The following is a 15109-nucleotide window of genomic DNA, read 5'->3' as shown; positions in this document are numbered from 1 at the left end:
GGGGTGCCGGCTGATGACAGAAGGGGTGCCGGTTGATGAGACAGAATGGGTGCCGGCTGATGAAACAGAAGGGGTGCCTGCTGATGAGACAGAAGGAGTGCCGGCTGATGAAACAGAAGGGGTGCTGGCTGATGAGACAGAAGGGGTGCCGGCTGATGAGACAGAATGGGTGCCGGCTGATGAGACAGAATGGGTGCCGGCTGATGAGACAGAAGGGGTGCCTGCTGATTAAACAGAAGGGGTGCCTGCTGATGAGACAGAAGGGGTGCCGGCTGTTGAAACAGAAGGGGTGCTGGCTGATGAGACAGAAGGGGTGCCGGCTGATGAGACTGAAGGGGTGCCGGCTGATGAGACAGAAGGGGTGCCGGCTGATGAGACAGAATGGGTGCCGGTTAATGAAACAGAATGGGTGCCGGCTGATGAAACAGAAGGGGTGCCTGCTGATGAGACAGAAGGGGTGTCGGCTGATGAAACAGAAGGGGTGCCGGCTGATGAGACAGAAGGGGTGTCGGCTGATGAGACAGAAGGGGTGCCGGCTGATAAGACAGAAGGGGTGCCGGTTGATGAGACAGAAGGGGTGCCGGTTGATGAGACAGAAGGGATACCGGCAGATGAGACAGAAGGGGTGCCGGCTGATGACAGAAGGGGTGCCGGTTGATGAGACAGAATGGGTGCCTGCTGATGAAACAGAAGGGGTGCCTGCTGATGAGACAGAAGGGGTGCCTGCTGATGACAGAAGGGGTGCCGGTTGATGAGACAGAATGGGTGCCGGCTGATGAAACAGAAGGGGTGCCTGCTGATGAGACAGAAGGGGTGCTGGCTGATGAGACAGAAGGGGTGCCGGCTGATGAGACAGAATGGGTGCCGGCTGATGAGACAGAATGGGTGCCGGCTGATGAGACAGATGGGGTGTCTGCTGATGAAACAGAAGGGGTGCTGGCTGATGAGACAGAAGGGGTGCCGGCTGATGAGACTGAAGGGGTGCCGGCTGATGAGACTGAAGGGGTGCCGGCTGATGAGACTGAAGGGGTGCCGGCTGATGAGACTGAAGGGGTGCCGGCTGATGAGACAGAAGGGGTGCCGGCTGATGAGACAGAAGGGGTGCCGTCTGATGAGACTGAAGGGGTGCCGGCTGATGAGACAGAAGGGGTACCGGCTGATGAGACAGAAGGGGTGCCGGCTAATGAGGCAGAAAGGATGCCTGATGATGAAACAGAAGGGCTGCTGGCTGATGAGTCTGAAGGGCTGCTTGCTGATGAGTCTGAAGGGCTGCTGGCTGATGAGTCTGAAGGGGTGCCTGATAATGAGACAGAAGGGCTGCTGGCTGATGAGACAGAAGGGGTGCCGGCTGATGAGACTGAAGGGGTGCTGGCTGATGAGACTGAAGGGGTGCTGGCTGATGAGACAGAAGGGGTGCCGGCTGATGAGACAGATGGGTGAGTAGCAGAAAGAAAAGAAGGTGAATGTTAAGGGGTAAATTTACACTAACATCTAAAACAGAGTATTGGTGATGTTGCCCACAGCAACCAGTAAGATGCTGGCTATCATTTCTCTATTGCCTATTAGAAAATGATAGACAGCATCTGATTGGTTGCTATGGGCAACTTCACCAAATCTCTGTTTTAGAAGCTTTAGTAAATTTACCCCTAAGTCATGACGAGGAGCTCACTAGGGCTTGAGATGAGAGATAAAGCAGACAGAAGGGGTGTTGGCTGAGAGATCTAGAGATACAGAAAGGGACTGGATGGGGCTAGGGAAACAATGCAGGGCCATAGAGAAAGAAGGGTTGTGGCTGGAAAGACAGTAGAGTGATGACTGGTTAGACCGGGGGAAGACTGGGTAGCTGGGGAGAAAAGTGTGTTTGTTGGGGGGGGGGGGGGGGGGGGGCTTTTGAGACAGAAAGATGTGGCCTGTCTGAGGATACAGAGTGGGGGTTGCTTGATGGTGAGAGAGATGGAGAGGGGCTGTCAGAGGAGAGAAAAGGGGGAGGTGATGGCTGTAGAGACAGAAGAGAGCTGACAGCAGCTAGATGGGTACTGGAGAGCTGGAGAGACAGAGGGCTGAGAGTAGTAATATCTGCTACACACCCTTTCTCAGCAGAGCTGTAGGCACACGACATGCCCTGTAGGGGGCACATTTGTGTCTAGTGACTATGTAATCCTGTGCGATTTACACATCACCTCTCCCTGTCTCTTTCATATGGGGTATGTGTTTGTGCTGATATCTAATGTGCAGGGTTATCTAATTGCTTTATTTTAGTGAGATTCGCATTGTATGGCTGGAAGAACTGAGTACACAATGACCCGTGATTGTGCTGCTGGTCCCCACCTTTGTGTACTGTAAATCCTGTGCCCCCTCCCAACGTGTGGATCCTCTTCCTGCTGAGGGAGCAGGGCATGTTCCCAACACCTTCCCTACAGTACACCTCCAGTACAGGTTCTCACTCACACAGACTATCTGATCGTATGATGAAATCTGTACTACAGGCTAAACCCAGGTATACAGGAAATGATGGTCACCCTGCAGTCTAGAGATGGACACGCAGGAGAAGCCTCAGGTCTCCGCAGAGACTGCTGACCATCACAGGCAAGTTCACATTCACACCTAGAGAAGTGATATTTCAAAATGAGAAAGGGGGGATGGGAGGGAACCAGCAGCTCCATAGAGACAGTGATGTCATATTTACCATGTAATAGGGACACGCGTATCATTAGACACATGGACGCTGCTATTCAATCAGTGTATGTTTGGGGGGTGAGATCTGTAGGAAAGCTCCAATATATGTATCAGGAGGATTTGGACTCGAAATGTTGTCCCTATTGAAACAGTTTCACAAAGAACAGGAAGTGACGCTAGAAATGACCCCGCCCTCATAGCACAGAGGTTTTCTTCTAAGTCCGCCCAAACATTATAAGAGGAGGATCTCAGGGCAGTGACATAACAGTCAGACTGTCAGAGGTTTCTCTTTGTGTTATAGTCACAGCAGTGATCAGGAAGGAACATGTCAGGCAGAGGTAAAGGTGGAAAGGGGCTCGGGAAAGGAGGCGCTAAGCGTCACAGGAAGGTGCTGCGGGATAACATCCAGGGCATCACAAAGCCTGCTATCCGCCGTCTAGCACGGAGAGGAGGTGTGAAGCGCATCTCCGGCCTCATCTACGAGGAGACCCGCGGGGTGCTGAAGGTGTTTCTGGAGAACGTGATCCGGGACGCCGTCACCTACACCGAGCACGCTAAGAGGAAGACTGTCACCGCCATGGATGTGGTCTATGCTCTCAAGCGCCAGGGACGCACTCTGTATGGCTTCGGAGGCTAAACACTGAGGCGCATCTAATACCATCACCCGCACACAAAGGCCCTTTTCAGGGCCGCCCATCTCTTCTATGAGAGAGCTATAACCATGCGCCAGTATTACTCTACACTGCTTCTCCTGACTATACACCGGGGAGAGAACCTTATTTGTATTAGGTTGCGGTCTATCCGCTCTCCATGCATGTAATATATAGCTGATATACGGCCACCATTTAATAACGTTATATTCTGCAACTACTTGTAGGTATCAGTGGTGCTCCATAGACTTGCACAGGCTGTGCAGATTGTTCTAAAGGTGTATGTTCTATTCTGGGGCGGGTTCTGTAATCGTGTTTCTATGATGTCTACATAGTATTAGCTACTGTAACTAGTATTGCTCAGATGAATAGGAGTAACTACAACAGGAGACAGACTGCTATGGGGATGTATAATTAGGTATCTGCATTAAAACCAATGGTACCTTTTGGGCGCTGCTAGATAACAAGATCTCTGTGTTTTAATAGACCCACAGCTGTGAGGAGGAATGTGTGATCTCCTATAGATATAACCCTAAGAAAATCTTCAGAAGAAATCTACCATAAAAATAAGCGCTGGAAGGAAAAAAAATAAAATAAAAAGTTATTCAATAAAATTATCAATTCTTTAAAATATCATTATTTCAAATCGGTGCCAACACCAAAATGAACTGTTTTGTCTTTGATATCGATTGATTTGATGTTTGCACCGGGTTGTTATTGATTGTATAGTTTTACGCTCGCAACTCTCTACAGATTTATATTGTAGTAATTACTACTTTCGTCTTCTCAGCGCTGAGTTCCTTTTGTCAATTGAATGTAAGAAATCCCTGTTCTCATCAAAGACACAAAAAAAATCCTTGGTCTGGGGAGGGGAACTACTATATTTTGTGGAAGTGAAAAAATAATAGTAAAATATATCCTTCATATGGACTCAGAATTGAGAGGAATAACTCTGCTGTTTGCCCCAGTAACATAGATCATTACATGATCATAGCACTATACTGTGTGATCACCGGGACATTACACCTCTAATACATGAGACCTGGTCAAGGCGAAATAAATGTAATAGCTGCAGAGTTGGAAGCTGAGCTGCAGCGGTATGAGCCGATGAGCTATAAGCGGAAATACATTATATATACACATTGTATCCAATGCCCTGTTACATCCTCCTACACAATGTGTACATTATTAACTAAAGAACTAAACTGACTTGGATACATCTGGCTGGTGTATTTCCAGCTCACACTGAAAAATAAATTGCGCAGTCCGGCTAAAGTGGTTAAATTATATATAGGACAATCAACGCCTTCTCATGTCGATTTTTGTAACAATTATCTGCTACTAGAAATGGCGGTTTTTTTCCCATAGTTCAAACGGTTATTTAAAACCAATCGGTGGAGGCGTCGTTATCCAATCAGGGTGCAGCACTGTGTATAAATAGGTTTGCATGTAGCCATTTCTCTCATTGTTATAGCTGTACAGTAGTATTTGCAGTTGCTTCTTGTGAAATATGGCCAGGACCAAGCAAACAGCGCGGAAGTCCACCGGTGGGAAAGCTCCCCGCAAACAGTTAGCCACCAAAGCCGCCCGGAAAAGTGCCCCAGCTACTGGCGGCGTGAAGAAGCCTCACCGCTACCGTCCCGGGACTGTTGCTCTCAGAGAGATCCGCCGCTACCAAAAATCCACCGAACTGCTGATCCGCAAGCTGCCCTTCCAGCGTCTTGTGCGGGAGATCGCCCAGGATTTCAAGACCGACCTGCGCTTCCAGAGCTCCGCCGTCATGGCCCTACAAGAGGCCAGTGAGGCTTATCTGGTGGGGCTGTTCGAGGACACCAACCTGTGCGCCATCCACGCCAAGAGGGTGACCATCATGCCCAAAGACATCCAGCTGGCCCGTAGGATCCGAGGGGAGAGGGCATAGATACTCGGCACCCCTATATATGCAGCAACACAAAGGCTCTTTTCAGAGCCACCAAATCTTCCTATAAACTAGCTGAATCATAAACCTATAAATGTCTGAGCAACATCCAGTTGTGACGAACCCTCCGCGCTACAACTGACTGGACAAATCTAATACATGTATACGTTATGATGAAGAAATAAACAAAAGCCAGAGGGATAAAGAAATGTTACACAGTATGTATGAAATAATTCCATGACGGACAGAGCACAGTGTTCCCGATACATCGCCTTGGAGAATTGCTGCTTTTCCAGCATGTCTCCTGCAGTGAGGAGCGCACGGATAGAGGATATAGTTCTCATTGCGCCGTGTGATAAGATAGATCACTCGCACACAAAGCCGAGCTTAGGTAGGAAATCCCGGCTATATACGATCAGTGCACGTCCCAGAAAAGCTGAAGGGGCCTCAATGGCAGAATGCAGTGATAGCAGAGGGAACATTTATACTTTCACTGGACTAAACCACAATAGATAAGAGCGCCGAAAGTGGGAGCATCGTAACATTAGCAAATTATATAGCAGCTAAAGCTCATACATGTGTATAATACAGAATGATCCTGTTCCCTGCACCGCCGTCTGTGAATGAAGTGTGGTTAATAAAAGCGCGGCTATCGATACAGCAATGACAATGGCAGTACACACAGCTCTCTTGGGAAGACGTGGGTGGCTCTGAGAAGAGCCTTTGTGTTGTGTGTCAGGTACATATCGGTTCTGTGGTGGAAGCTGCCAGCATCACGTTACTTGCTCTTGGCCGATTTGTGGCTCTCAGTCTTCTTGGGCAGCAATACAGCCTGGATGTTGGGCAGAACGCCTCCCTGGGCGATGGTCACACCACCGAGCAGCTTGTTGAGCTCTTCGTCGTTGCGTACAGCCAGCTGCAGGTGGCGGGGGATGATGCGGGTCTTCTTGTTGTCGCGGGCTGCGTTTCCGGCGAGCTCCAAAATCTCAGCCGTCAGATACTCCAGTACCGCGGCCAGATAGACCGGTGCACCGGCTCCCACCCGCTCGGCATAATTACCTTTCCTCAGCAGACGGTGAACTCGACCGACTGGGAACTGGAGACCGGCACGGGATGAGCGAGTCTTTGCCTTAGCACGGGTCTTGCCGCCTTGTTTCCCTCTTCCAGACATGCTTGTGAGGTTCAATGAAATAACAAAAAAAAAAACCTCTATTTCAACTGAAAGAAAAATCTCCAAAACATCCACATCCTCTTACATATATACTAGAAGCGACATGCTGCTTGCTCTGTGATTGGTCTGCTTACAAGCAGACCAATTGCAGCTCAACTTCATCCACAGGCCAATCCGCAAAAAGAAGGGTGGGGTTACGATGCGTACCAGTGTCACATGACACTTCTACCCAATAGTGTAGCTTGCATTGGTGATACCTCGTTTGCATAAGATGCCTATAAATACAACAGATGTGGTAAGCAGACACACAGATTTTCTGCATTGTGCTCTACAGAAACGCTAGAATGCCTGACCCACCGAAGTCTGCTCCGGCGCCCAAGAAAGGCTCTAAGAAAGCGGTGACCAAGACCCAGAAGAAGGATGGGAAGAAGCGTAGAAAGAGCAGGAAGGAGAGTTACGCTATTTACGTCTACAAGGTGCTGAAGCAGGTGCACCCTGATACCGGCATCTCTTCCAAGGCTATGGGTATCATGAACTCCTTTGTCAATGACATCTTTGAGCGCATTGCGGGGGAAGCTTCCCGCCTGGCTCACTACAACAAGCGCTCCACCATCACCTCCCGGGAGATCCAGACCGCAGTACGTCTGCTGCTGCCGGGAGAGCTGGCCAAGCACGCCGTGTCCGAGGGCACCAAGGCCGTCACCAAGTACACCAGCGCCAAGTAGTTTCCCTTCCTTCTCCGATCCATCAACACAAAGGCTCTTTTAAGAGCCACCCACCTCCTCTCTAATCGGGCTGTGACTATGATGGTTTGTGCGATGTCTACTTGGCTGGATCACAGTACCCCAGGGGCTGTATAGACTGAGTCTTGCAGTTTATAATTTGTTGTTCCTACAGAACCGGTTTCTCTATATTCCTTACATTAGAAAAGTTCCTTGTAGGTGCTGACAGAAAACAGCCATACTCTGCCCGTGTAGTTGTAGAACTGGAAAATTATTTGCTCTGATTAAAATGTTACAAAGTCTCTTTTTACACTAACAATTTGTGCCAGTATTATGATCACTCTGCATCTCGGATACACACAGTTGGAGATAATTACTGCAAGACGACCTGTGTCAGCATATTCCAATAATTGCAGAAATAGCACCAGGGCGCAAACTCCGGCGTTACTGCGGTTCTATTGTTCCCAGTTAGTTTCATGAGAACAGGATCCATTTAGATGTATCAATGTGTTTAGTGATGACACCACGTGATTCCTGTGTAGGCACACCTGCTCTGAGTGCTCCTTATACTGGAATAACAGTAACACCGCTTCCAGGGTTATTTGTGCAGCAGTGACCTGGATAGAGACTCGGCTGAGTATAGTAGCTGCAGCGCTCAGGTTTATATTGAGCTGGCCCCATATACAATACCACATGCGGATAAATGGCGCATTATACAGTGATATAAAAGGGACCAACAGCTGTAATGCCCTAGCGCTTATCAATTGGGAGCTTTAACCAGAATAACCAAACCCAGGCGCCAGGAATACTGCTAGCCGTCACATAGGGCCCAGGCACAAGCGGCAATGTCGGTGGGAGAATTGGAGAGAGGAGGTTTTTTCAGGCTGCGATTTGAATTGCTGACTCCGGCGAATATATTTTTTCCCCTCCCGCCGATTTCTGCTCGGCTGTCATTGGTCCATTTTGAATAATCTCCCTCCTATCCCAAGGCGGCAGTGTAGGTTTCATTACAATGTATCCACCGAGAAACACGCTATTTATCATTTTAGAGAGATGAAATGTCACTACTTATCAAGAAATGCTTCTATGTATCGTTCTTCCTTTACCATAATTGTATATTTAGACGTGAGGTAAATAAGATTCCTTCCCTTTGTACTCTGGGAACATAAAGCCTAATTAGATGGTCTGAACAGGACCTGCTTTGTGACTGTGTGGCAGAGGAAACGAGATATCAGCTGCCGCTGTGTGAGGCGAGCTTGTGTAGTGTAGATAAGCGCGGGTGACTGGCGTATCTTGGGTAACACGATCTTTCTCCTGCTCTCTCTACCACGGCTCAGCAGACACATTGCTTATGTAGCGTGTGATTAGCGCTGAACACTGTCATACTGAGCAGCGCTGCAATACATCTACCTCCTGTACTCATTATACAGCTGCCACGCATAGAAATAACCCGTCCAGTACTAGCAGCGTCTGATCGTAGGAATAATAGCTCTCTGCTGCTGGCATGAATAATGTCTATGCGAATTCTAGTTTAGTCTACTGATTAGACCACTGCCTGTCTGAGACAATTCAATGGAGACCTTAGGAACTTACATGAAACAAATTGCATGATGGGTATAACGACCTTCATGCGCTGAGATACTGTATCTGCCCTATAATACCGCCACCATTGTTATTCTCTCTGAGACAATAAATCATTCAAATCTGGCGACTATTATTCACTCTACAGGTGACGTCGTGCGCCTACAGCTCTGCCTGGACAGGGTGGGTGGCTCTGAAAAGAGCCTTTGGGTGGGAATAACAAGGAAGCGAGGCTGCGGCGGCTCTTTTATCACTTCTTGGCCGCAGCTTTCTTGGGCTTAGCTGCCTTCTTGGCCGGGCTTTTGGCGGCTTTGGGCTTCGCTGCCTTCTTGGCCGGACTCTTGGCCGCCTTCTTAGACTTCACGGCTTTAGGCTTCTTTGGGCTTTTGGCAGCAGCCGCTTTAGCGGGTTTCTTCACCTTCTTGGGGCTCTTAGCTGCACGCGGAGCTTTCTTGGGCTTCTTCGGAGATTTAGCCACTTTCTTTGCCGCTGGTTTCTTGGGCTTCAGGGCGGGTTTCTTGCTTTCCACCTGCTTATTAAGCTTGAAGGAGCCGGAAGCGCCGGTGCCTTTCACCTGGGTGAGAGTTCCTTTGGTCACCAATCCTTTCACCCCCACTTTAATGCGGCTGTTGTTCCTCTCCACATCGTAGCCTCCGGCAGCCAGAGCCTTCTTCAGGGCGGCAAGAGAAACTCCACTGCGCTCCTTGGAAGCGGCCACGGCTTTTACAATCAGCTCGGAGACGCTGGGTCCGGAAGATTTGGAGCTTTTCTTGGCTCCCCCTGCAGCTTTCTTCGGCTGCCTCTTCTTTTTGGCTGCGCCCTCTGATATAGGGACAGCGGAGGAGTCTGGTGCAGTTTCTGCCATGTTAGCGTACAACAAAATACTTAATACAGATACTAAATAACACGCTCTCAGCTCCGGATGTCTCTAATATACACTGCCTGCTGTGCTGTGATTGGCTGTTGAGCTTGGCGCCTCCTGTGCTCCCATTGGCGGAATGAGCAGCCGTGTAAACTTTTCCCTGTCTGAGTGTAAGGGACAATCTGCTCTCACCTTGTGTTTCCCTAGCCCAGAAAAAGAGTCTTTTCTAGGGCATGAGGAGAGCGGCGAGCCGGCTCTCTGTACCGCACTCGTACTCCAAGTCTCTTCGAACCCTATATGGCCATTGCTGGCCTAGTCGCTGAGAAGAAGGACAGGCATAGCGACTGGAAGCTCACCCACAGCAGGATGGAAGTGCCCGGCCTGTAACACATCTCTCCTTTACTGTGAGGCTATTATGTCCACTCTGACCTATCTGTCTCCTCCTGGCCCTGTAGATAATGAAGGTGATTTGCAGCACACTCTGTGCAGAGTAGGGTGCATAATAAAACACATAAAGATGACGTGTTGGCTCTTGAACACACAGGTACATAGCACAGGCATGATGCCTCACACGGTGCTGGCGCTCTTGTCTATGAATTATAGCTACTAGGACAAGGTAAGTATGCTTAGTAGATACAATTGCTGGTTACTCATCCCTGGGGGTTTTCTGGCTGTGAAGAGTGCGGTTGGCACTTCCCACCAACGATCCTATAGCTAGGAAGATGGCTGTGGTGCCCTGGTCCCATTCCTCTCAGACTGCCAGGAAATAAACCCCTAGTGAAGAATAATTACCTTGTGCCAGAAACTCTGATCATGCTGCCAAGTGCCAATACGGACAAGACGCTCACGGGAAAGTTACAGAAGGAGGTGCCCACCACGGTGGCAGGACCAGGGTGCCAGACATCTGGTACATAAAGCTGCGACTGTTGGTCTAGCTGTTGCTCACTAGAAATGAGGGTAGCCTGCATCCACACCCCTTCATAGCTCTAGGATCCCCCCCCCCCAACGTTAGTTCAAGGTCATTTAATTTCCAGACAAGGACAGTCTTCATAGTGCCTGTAATGTATGCACCATACCGACATTGAGACATACACACTATATCTCCAGAACTACCAACTTTTTACAGAGAGAAGTATACAAATGGGTACTGAGAAAAGGTGTTTGTGTAAAGAGGGATGGGGAAGGAAGTGTGGGTGCTGATAAAAGGAGGAGAGAGAGAGAGAGATTATACAAATAAGGAGAAGGGTGCAAAAAATAGTGAGGTGTGTGAACAGAGCATAGAATATAATGGGTGTGACTGGAGAAATAAGGTAAAGCCCAGAAGTCATGAGGAGAAGGAGTAACAGGGAGAAGTGTAGTGGGAAATGGAAAGGAACGTTTCTCTCTCTCTCTCTCTCTCTCTCTTTTTCCTATCTTCTTCGTTTTGTCTCCAACTTCCTCCTTTTGTTCCTTCCACCCCCTGCTTAACTCACTTTGGTCTTGAAAGTGAAAATGATAACCACATGGAAACTAGTGGTATACTGTATAAGACATACCTCCCAACATGACCCTCTCCAGGAGGGACACAATGCTCTGCTGCTGGACTTTTCTCTTAATTTGTGATTGCCGGCACCTGTGTTGAACAGGTTTATGGATAAGAAAGGTGTTTAACCACAGGTGATGGCAATAATAGATTAAGAGGGAAGTCCAGGAGCAGAGCATTCTGTCCCTCCTGGAGAGGGTCATGTTGGGAGGTATGATAAGATGTCATTTTATTTGGCAGCATGTGTACATGTTACATGATATTTAGGCTATCCATTTCTGCCTGTTTCCGTTTTTCTCCTTTTACACAGTATATAACTTTTTATGCCATTTATTTTACCCCAGTGCTGTTAAAGTGTGTGGACATATAAAAATGGATGTCAGTAATTCCCATTACAGATTTACTTTAAAGGTTTCATAAATACAAACATTTTAACGCAGCCTCAACAGTCAATAGGAACATAATTGCATTTCCAGAAGTCTTGGGTAGTAGCACAGCCGATCCCTACGCAGAGAGAAAGAAACAGGAGAAGCAGTCATCTTTTAGTATACTGTAGTGCACCATAGGAAGACGTGAGTGGTTATCAGTATAGTTTGCATTGCATTGCATTTGTATTCTTAATTCCTTTACATTTAGGTCACAGATTCATTTTTCTTAAAGCCATATAATACCCTATAAGTGTTTAACTCAAATGGAGTGTCATAAAATATACCTTTTAACTAATACTTTTTATAAAAGTATTTTGTTTAAAGTGAAAAGGAAATTAAAATGAACTAATAAAATGTGCATCAATAAAAATTCAGTCATACAAAAAGACTAAGTAATTAATCAATTTTTGATTGTTATTTCCACCAAGAGCCCCTTTCTTGTAAACCCCTTTTCTGTCTAGATAGATATTTACCTCTATGTTCTTCCTGTACTGTACATTAGTCTTTCTCAGTTATGAGATTCAGCTTGTGGTCTGAAATGATACTTTGCTAAAGATTGTATCCACTGCTGTTTTAATAGAATAATAACAATTGTATAACACTATTTACTGTTCCCCATTAGTGTAATATTGCCCCCAATGCATGCTGAAGTTCTGATTATTTTCAGTCCTAAAGCTTCCCATAATATATAAATAAATGAGACCTACCATATAAGTGTATTTGTAATTCTTTAACAATCAAATGATAATCATTTTGCTGTCAATGTTGCAAGGTATGCAGATCCTTTGATTTATACTGTTTTTACTGCAGTCACATACTATGAGCTCCCGGCATTAGTGAGACTGAGTACAGCTTGTAAGGAACATCTGTTGTTTCCTAACAATACTATTCCCGAATCCCGCCGATGGTAGCTATTCAGCACTGCTTATAATCACGTTTCTTTTCCAAGACTCTTTAGACTAGAGTCCTGTATCAGCGCCGTGTGCTATGTATGTTGACTGGTTGTCTCTTCTTGCTGGACTGACAGCAAATCAGCAATTACTTCCAGGTTTACTGTGATTACAGTGTAATCGTTATGGCTGAATCGTGGTGATATCTCGTGACTCATTTCGTTCCCGCGCCTGCCGGTTACATAAAACAAAGGAGCAACAGAAAGTTTTGACGGGTTTTTTTTTTAAATGACAACGCCCGATGCATAAACCAATCAGGAAATTGAGCGTCTTTAACTTATCCAATGACAACTCAACACCGTGTATAAATAGAGACGTTAGCGGCAGCGCCTGTTCATTCTTGCTTCGTTGTATTATAGCTCTGTAGAGTATAGGGAAATGGCCAGGACCAAGCAGACCGCTCGCAAGTCTACTGGAGGGAAAGCTCCCCGAAAGCAGCTGGCAACCAAAGCCGCCCGGAAGAGCGCCCCAGCTACCGGAGGTGTGAAGAAGCCTCACCGTTACCGTCCAGGGACTGTTGCCCTTCGAGAGATCCGCCGCTATCAGAAGTCAACAGAGCTGCTGATCCGCAAGCTGCCCTTCCAGCGTCTGGTGCGGGAGATCGCCCAGGACTTCAAGACCGACCTGCGCTTCCAGAGCTCCGCCGTCATGGCCCTACAAGAGGCTAGTGAGGCTTATCTGGTGGGGCTGTTCGAGGACACCAACCTGTGCGCCATCCACGCCAAGAGGGTGACCATCATGCCCAAAGACATCCAGCTGGCCCGCAGGATCCGAGGGGAGAGGGCATAGATACTCGGCACTCCTATACACACGCAACAACACAAAGGCTCTTCAGAGCCACCAAATCTTTCTATAAACTAGCTGAAGCATAAGCTACATATTGGTGTTTAATAGGAAGAATGTTAAATCCTTTCTCTGCACGGGCTCCTTATAGTTAGTAGTCACACAGCTCCCGGCCCCTTCCAGCTTGCCGCTGCCCTGACTCCAGTAAGGAGCCTCCTCTATACTAGTCTGCTATACACAGACATCCACACTGTCCAGATGTAGCTACAGTAAAACTCAACCTATAGATCTAGCGCCTAGGCCAGCCGTGGCCAACCTGTGGCTCTTGAGCCGCATGTGGCTCTTTCGTTATTCAAATGTGGCTCCCGACACTCAGTCACCTGACCACAACAGATCCTGGAAACTGGTACACTCCAACCAGAAACACAGCAGCACTACGGCAACTGAAACCTGGGGAACCAGATATTGGGCTGTAGGGACATATGAGGGTGTGCTGGAGTGACACAGAAGGATCCTGGCAGGAGAGAAATAATGGGGGAGCTGGCTGGAGTGACACAGGAGGATCCTGGCAGAAAAGACATAATGGGGGAGCTGGCTGGAGTGACACAGGAGGGTGCTGGCAGGAGTGACACAATGGGGAGCTGGCTGGAGTGACCAAGGAGAATCCTGGCAGGAGAGACACAATGGGCAGCTGGCAGGAGTGACAAAGGAGGGTGCTGGCTGGAGTGACACAGAAGGATCCTGGCAGGAGAGACATAATGGGGGAGCTGGCTGGAGTGACACAGGAGGATCCTGGCAGGAGTGACACAATGGGGAGCTGGCTGGAGTGACAAAGGAGAATCCTGGCAGGAGTGACACAATGGGGAGCTGGCTGGAGTGACAAAGGAGGGTGCTGGCTGGAGTGACACAGAAGGATCCTGGCAGGAGAGACATAATGGGGGAGCTGGCTGGAGTGACACAGGAGGGTGCTGGCAGGAGAGACACAATGGGGAGCTGACTGGAGTGACAAAGGAGGGTGCTGGCTGGAGTGACACATTGACACATAGGGGAGCTGGCTGGAGTGACACATGGAGTGACACATGGAGCTGAAGTGTATTATGTGAATATGGCTTTTTCAATATATTTTATGTGGATCTGGATTTTTTTAATTATTTTATGTGGAAGTGTCTTTTTCAATGTATTTTATGTTGATTCTGGCTTTAAAATGTATTTTATGTGGATCTGGCCATTTCATTGTATTTTATACCATGGGGTGTGGCCTAGCAGGCACAAGGTCACACCACATTTTTGCACACACGCCTTCGGCTTGATGTCGGCTCTTTGACGTACCTAACAAGATTTATTGGCTCTTTGTCTCTGACTGGTTGGCCACCCCTGGCCTAGGCTCTCCAGTACTTTATCTGGGGGCCGAGCTTTTAGCCGTGCCGCTCCGACTCTGAAACTTCCCCGTCTTTCGAAACGATCTTCTTACACATCCCTTTACTATCTCCTGCTCTCAGTATTGTATGAAAAGCTTTTCTGTGCTATATTATTTTCATTCTATTTAGCCACTTGAGTGGTATTGGAGGAAGATCGCTACATAAAATAAATTATTAGATTTCTGCGGTACAGTAAGGCAATGCTACAAGTTACTTCTAATTTCCTTCCCTTCAGTATTATAGCGCACACAATGACACTCCCTCCTATCCCGCTACACTTGGCTAATGAATCCCAGATCAAAGCAAAGAATCAGCTCTTCGGGGTCAGGGTGGGTGGCTCTGAAAAGAGCCTTTGTGTTGCGGGGACAAGTAGCTGTAAAATCACTTGCTCTTGGCCGGTTTGTGGCTCTCGGACTTCTTGGGCAGCA

The 15109-nt window shown here is 47.9% G+C and overlaps 6 protein-coding genes and 1 long non-coding RNA gene across 7 annotated transcripts in view; 4 read left to right on the top strand and 3 right to left on the bottom strand.

The window, feature by feature from the left end:
• LOC134934338 (uncharacterized) overlaps positions 1-3895 on the top strand; it is a 56522-nt gene extending 52627 nt beyond the window's left edge. The window contains exon 4 of the mRNA XM_063929795.1: positions 2998-3895. Coding sequence (XP_063785865.1) covers positions 2998-3313 — 316 coding nt within the window. The 3' untranslated portion in view covers positions 3314-3895. The remainder of the gene's footprint in view (positions 1-2997) is intronic.
• Positions 3896-4725: 830 nt separating this feature from the next.
• On the top strand, positions 4726-5303 carry LOC134936418 (histone H3). Its single transcript, XM_063931447.1, has one exon. It carries the CDS (start codon positions 4837-4839, stop codon positions 5245-5247), a length of 411 nt encoding a protein of 136 aa, XP_063787517.1. The 5' UTR covers positions 4726-4836; the 3' UTR covers positions 5248-5303.
• Positions 5304-5945: 642 nt separating this feature from the next.
• Positions 5946-6457, bottom strand: LOC134936419 (histone H2A type 1). Its single transcript, XM_063931448.1, has one exon. The coding sequence runs from the start codon at positions 6413-6415 to the stop codon at positions 6023-6025; it is 393 nt and encodes a 130-aa protein (XP_063787518.1). The 5' UTR covers positions 6416-6457; the 3' UTR covers positions 5946-6022.
• A 281-nt stretch (positions 6458-6738) lies between these two features.
• On the top strand, positions 6739-7191 carry LOC134936422 (histone H2B 1.1-like). The gene has a single exon (XM_063931451.1). The coding sequence runs from the start codon at positions 6760-6762 to the stop codon at positions 7138-7140; it is 381 nt and encodes a 126-aa protein (XP_063787521.1). The 5' UTR covers positions 6739-6759; the 3' UTR covers positions 7141-7191.
• A 938-nt stretch (positions 7192-8129) lies between these two features.
• On the bottom strand, positions 8130-10007 carry LOC134936413 (histone H1B-like). Its single transcript, XM_063931444.1, has one exon. It carries the CDS (start codon positions 9581-9583, stop codon positions 8969-8971), a length of 615 nt encoding a protein of 204 aa, XP_063787514.1. The 5' UTR covers positions 9584-10007; the 3' UTR covers positions 8130-8968.
• Positions 10008-11488: 1481 nt separating this feature from the next.
• On the bottom strand, positions 11489-12656 carry LOC134936426 (uncharacterized). Its single transcript, XR_010180491.1, has 2 exons — positions 12238-12656; positions 11489-11606 (listed from the first exon to the last, which is right to left on the bottom strand). It is a non-coding gene; the product is annotated as an uncharacterized LOC134936426 (long non-coding RNA).
• Positions 12657-12806: 150 nt separating this feature from the next.
• Positions 12807-14858, top strand: LOC134936416 (histone H3). The gene has a single exon (XM_063931445.1). The coding sequence runs from the start codon at positions 12859-12861 to the stop codon at positions 13267-13269; it is 411 nt and encodes a 136-aa protein (XP_063787515.1). The 5' UTR covers positions 12807-12858; the 3' UTR covers positions 13270-14858.
• The last annotated feature ends 251 nt before the right edge of the window (positions 14859-15109 follow it).

Source organism: Pseudophryne corroboree, chromosome 6, assembly GCF_028390025.1.
Source record: "Pseudophryne corroboree isolate aPseCor3 chromosome 6, aPseCor3.hap2, whole genome shotgun sequence".
NCBI classification, from domain to species: domain Eukaryota; kingdom Metazoa; phylum Chordata; class Amphibia; order Anura; family Myobatrachidae; genus Pseudophryne; species Pseudophryne corroboree.
Note: the sequence above shows the minus strand (reverse complement) of the source record. Positions and strands in the feature narration are given on the sequence as shown.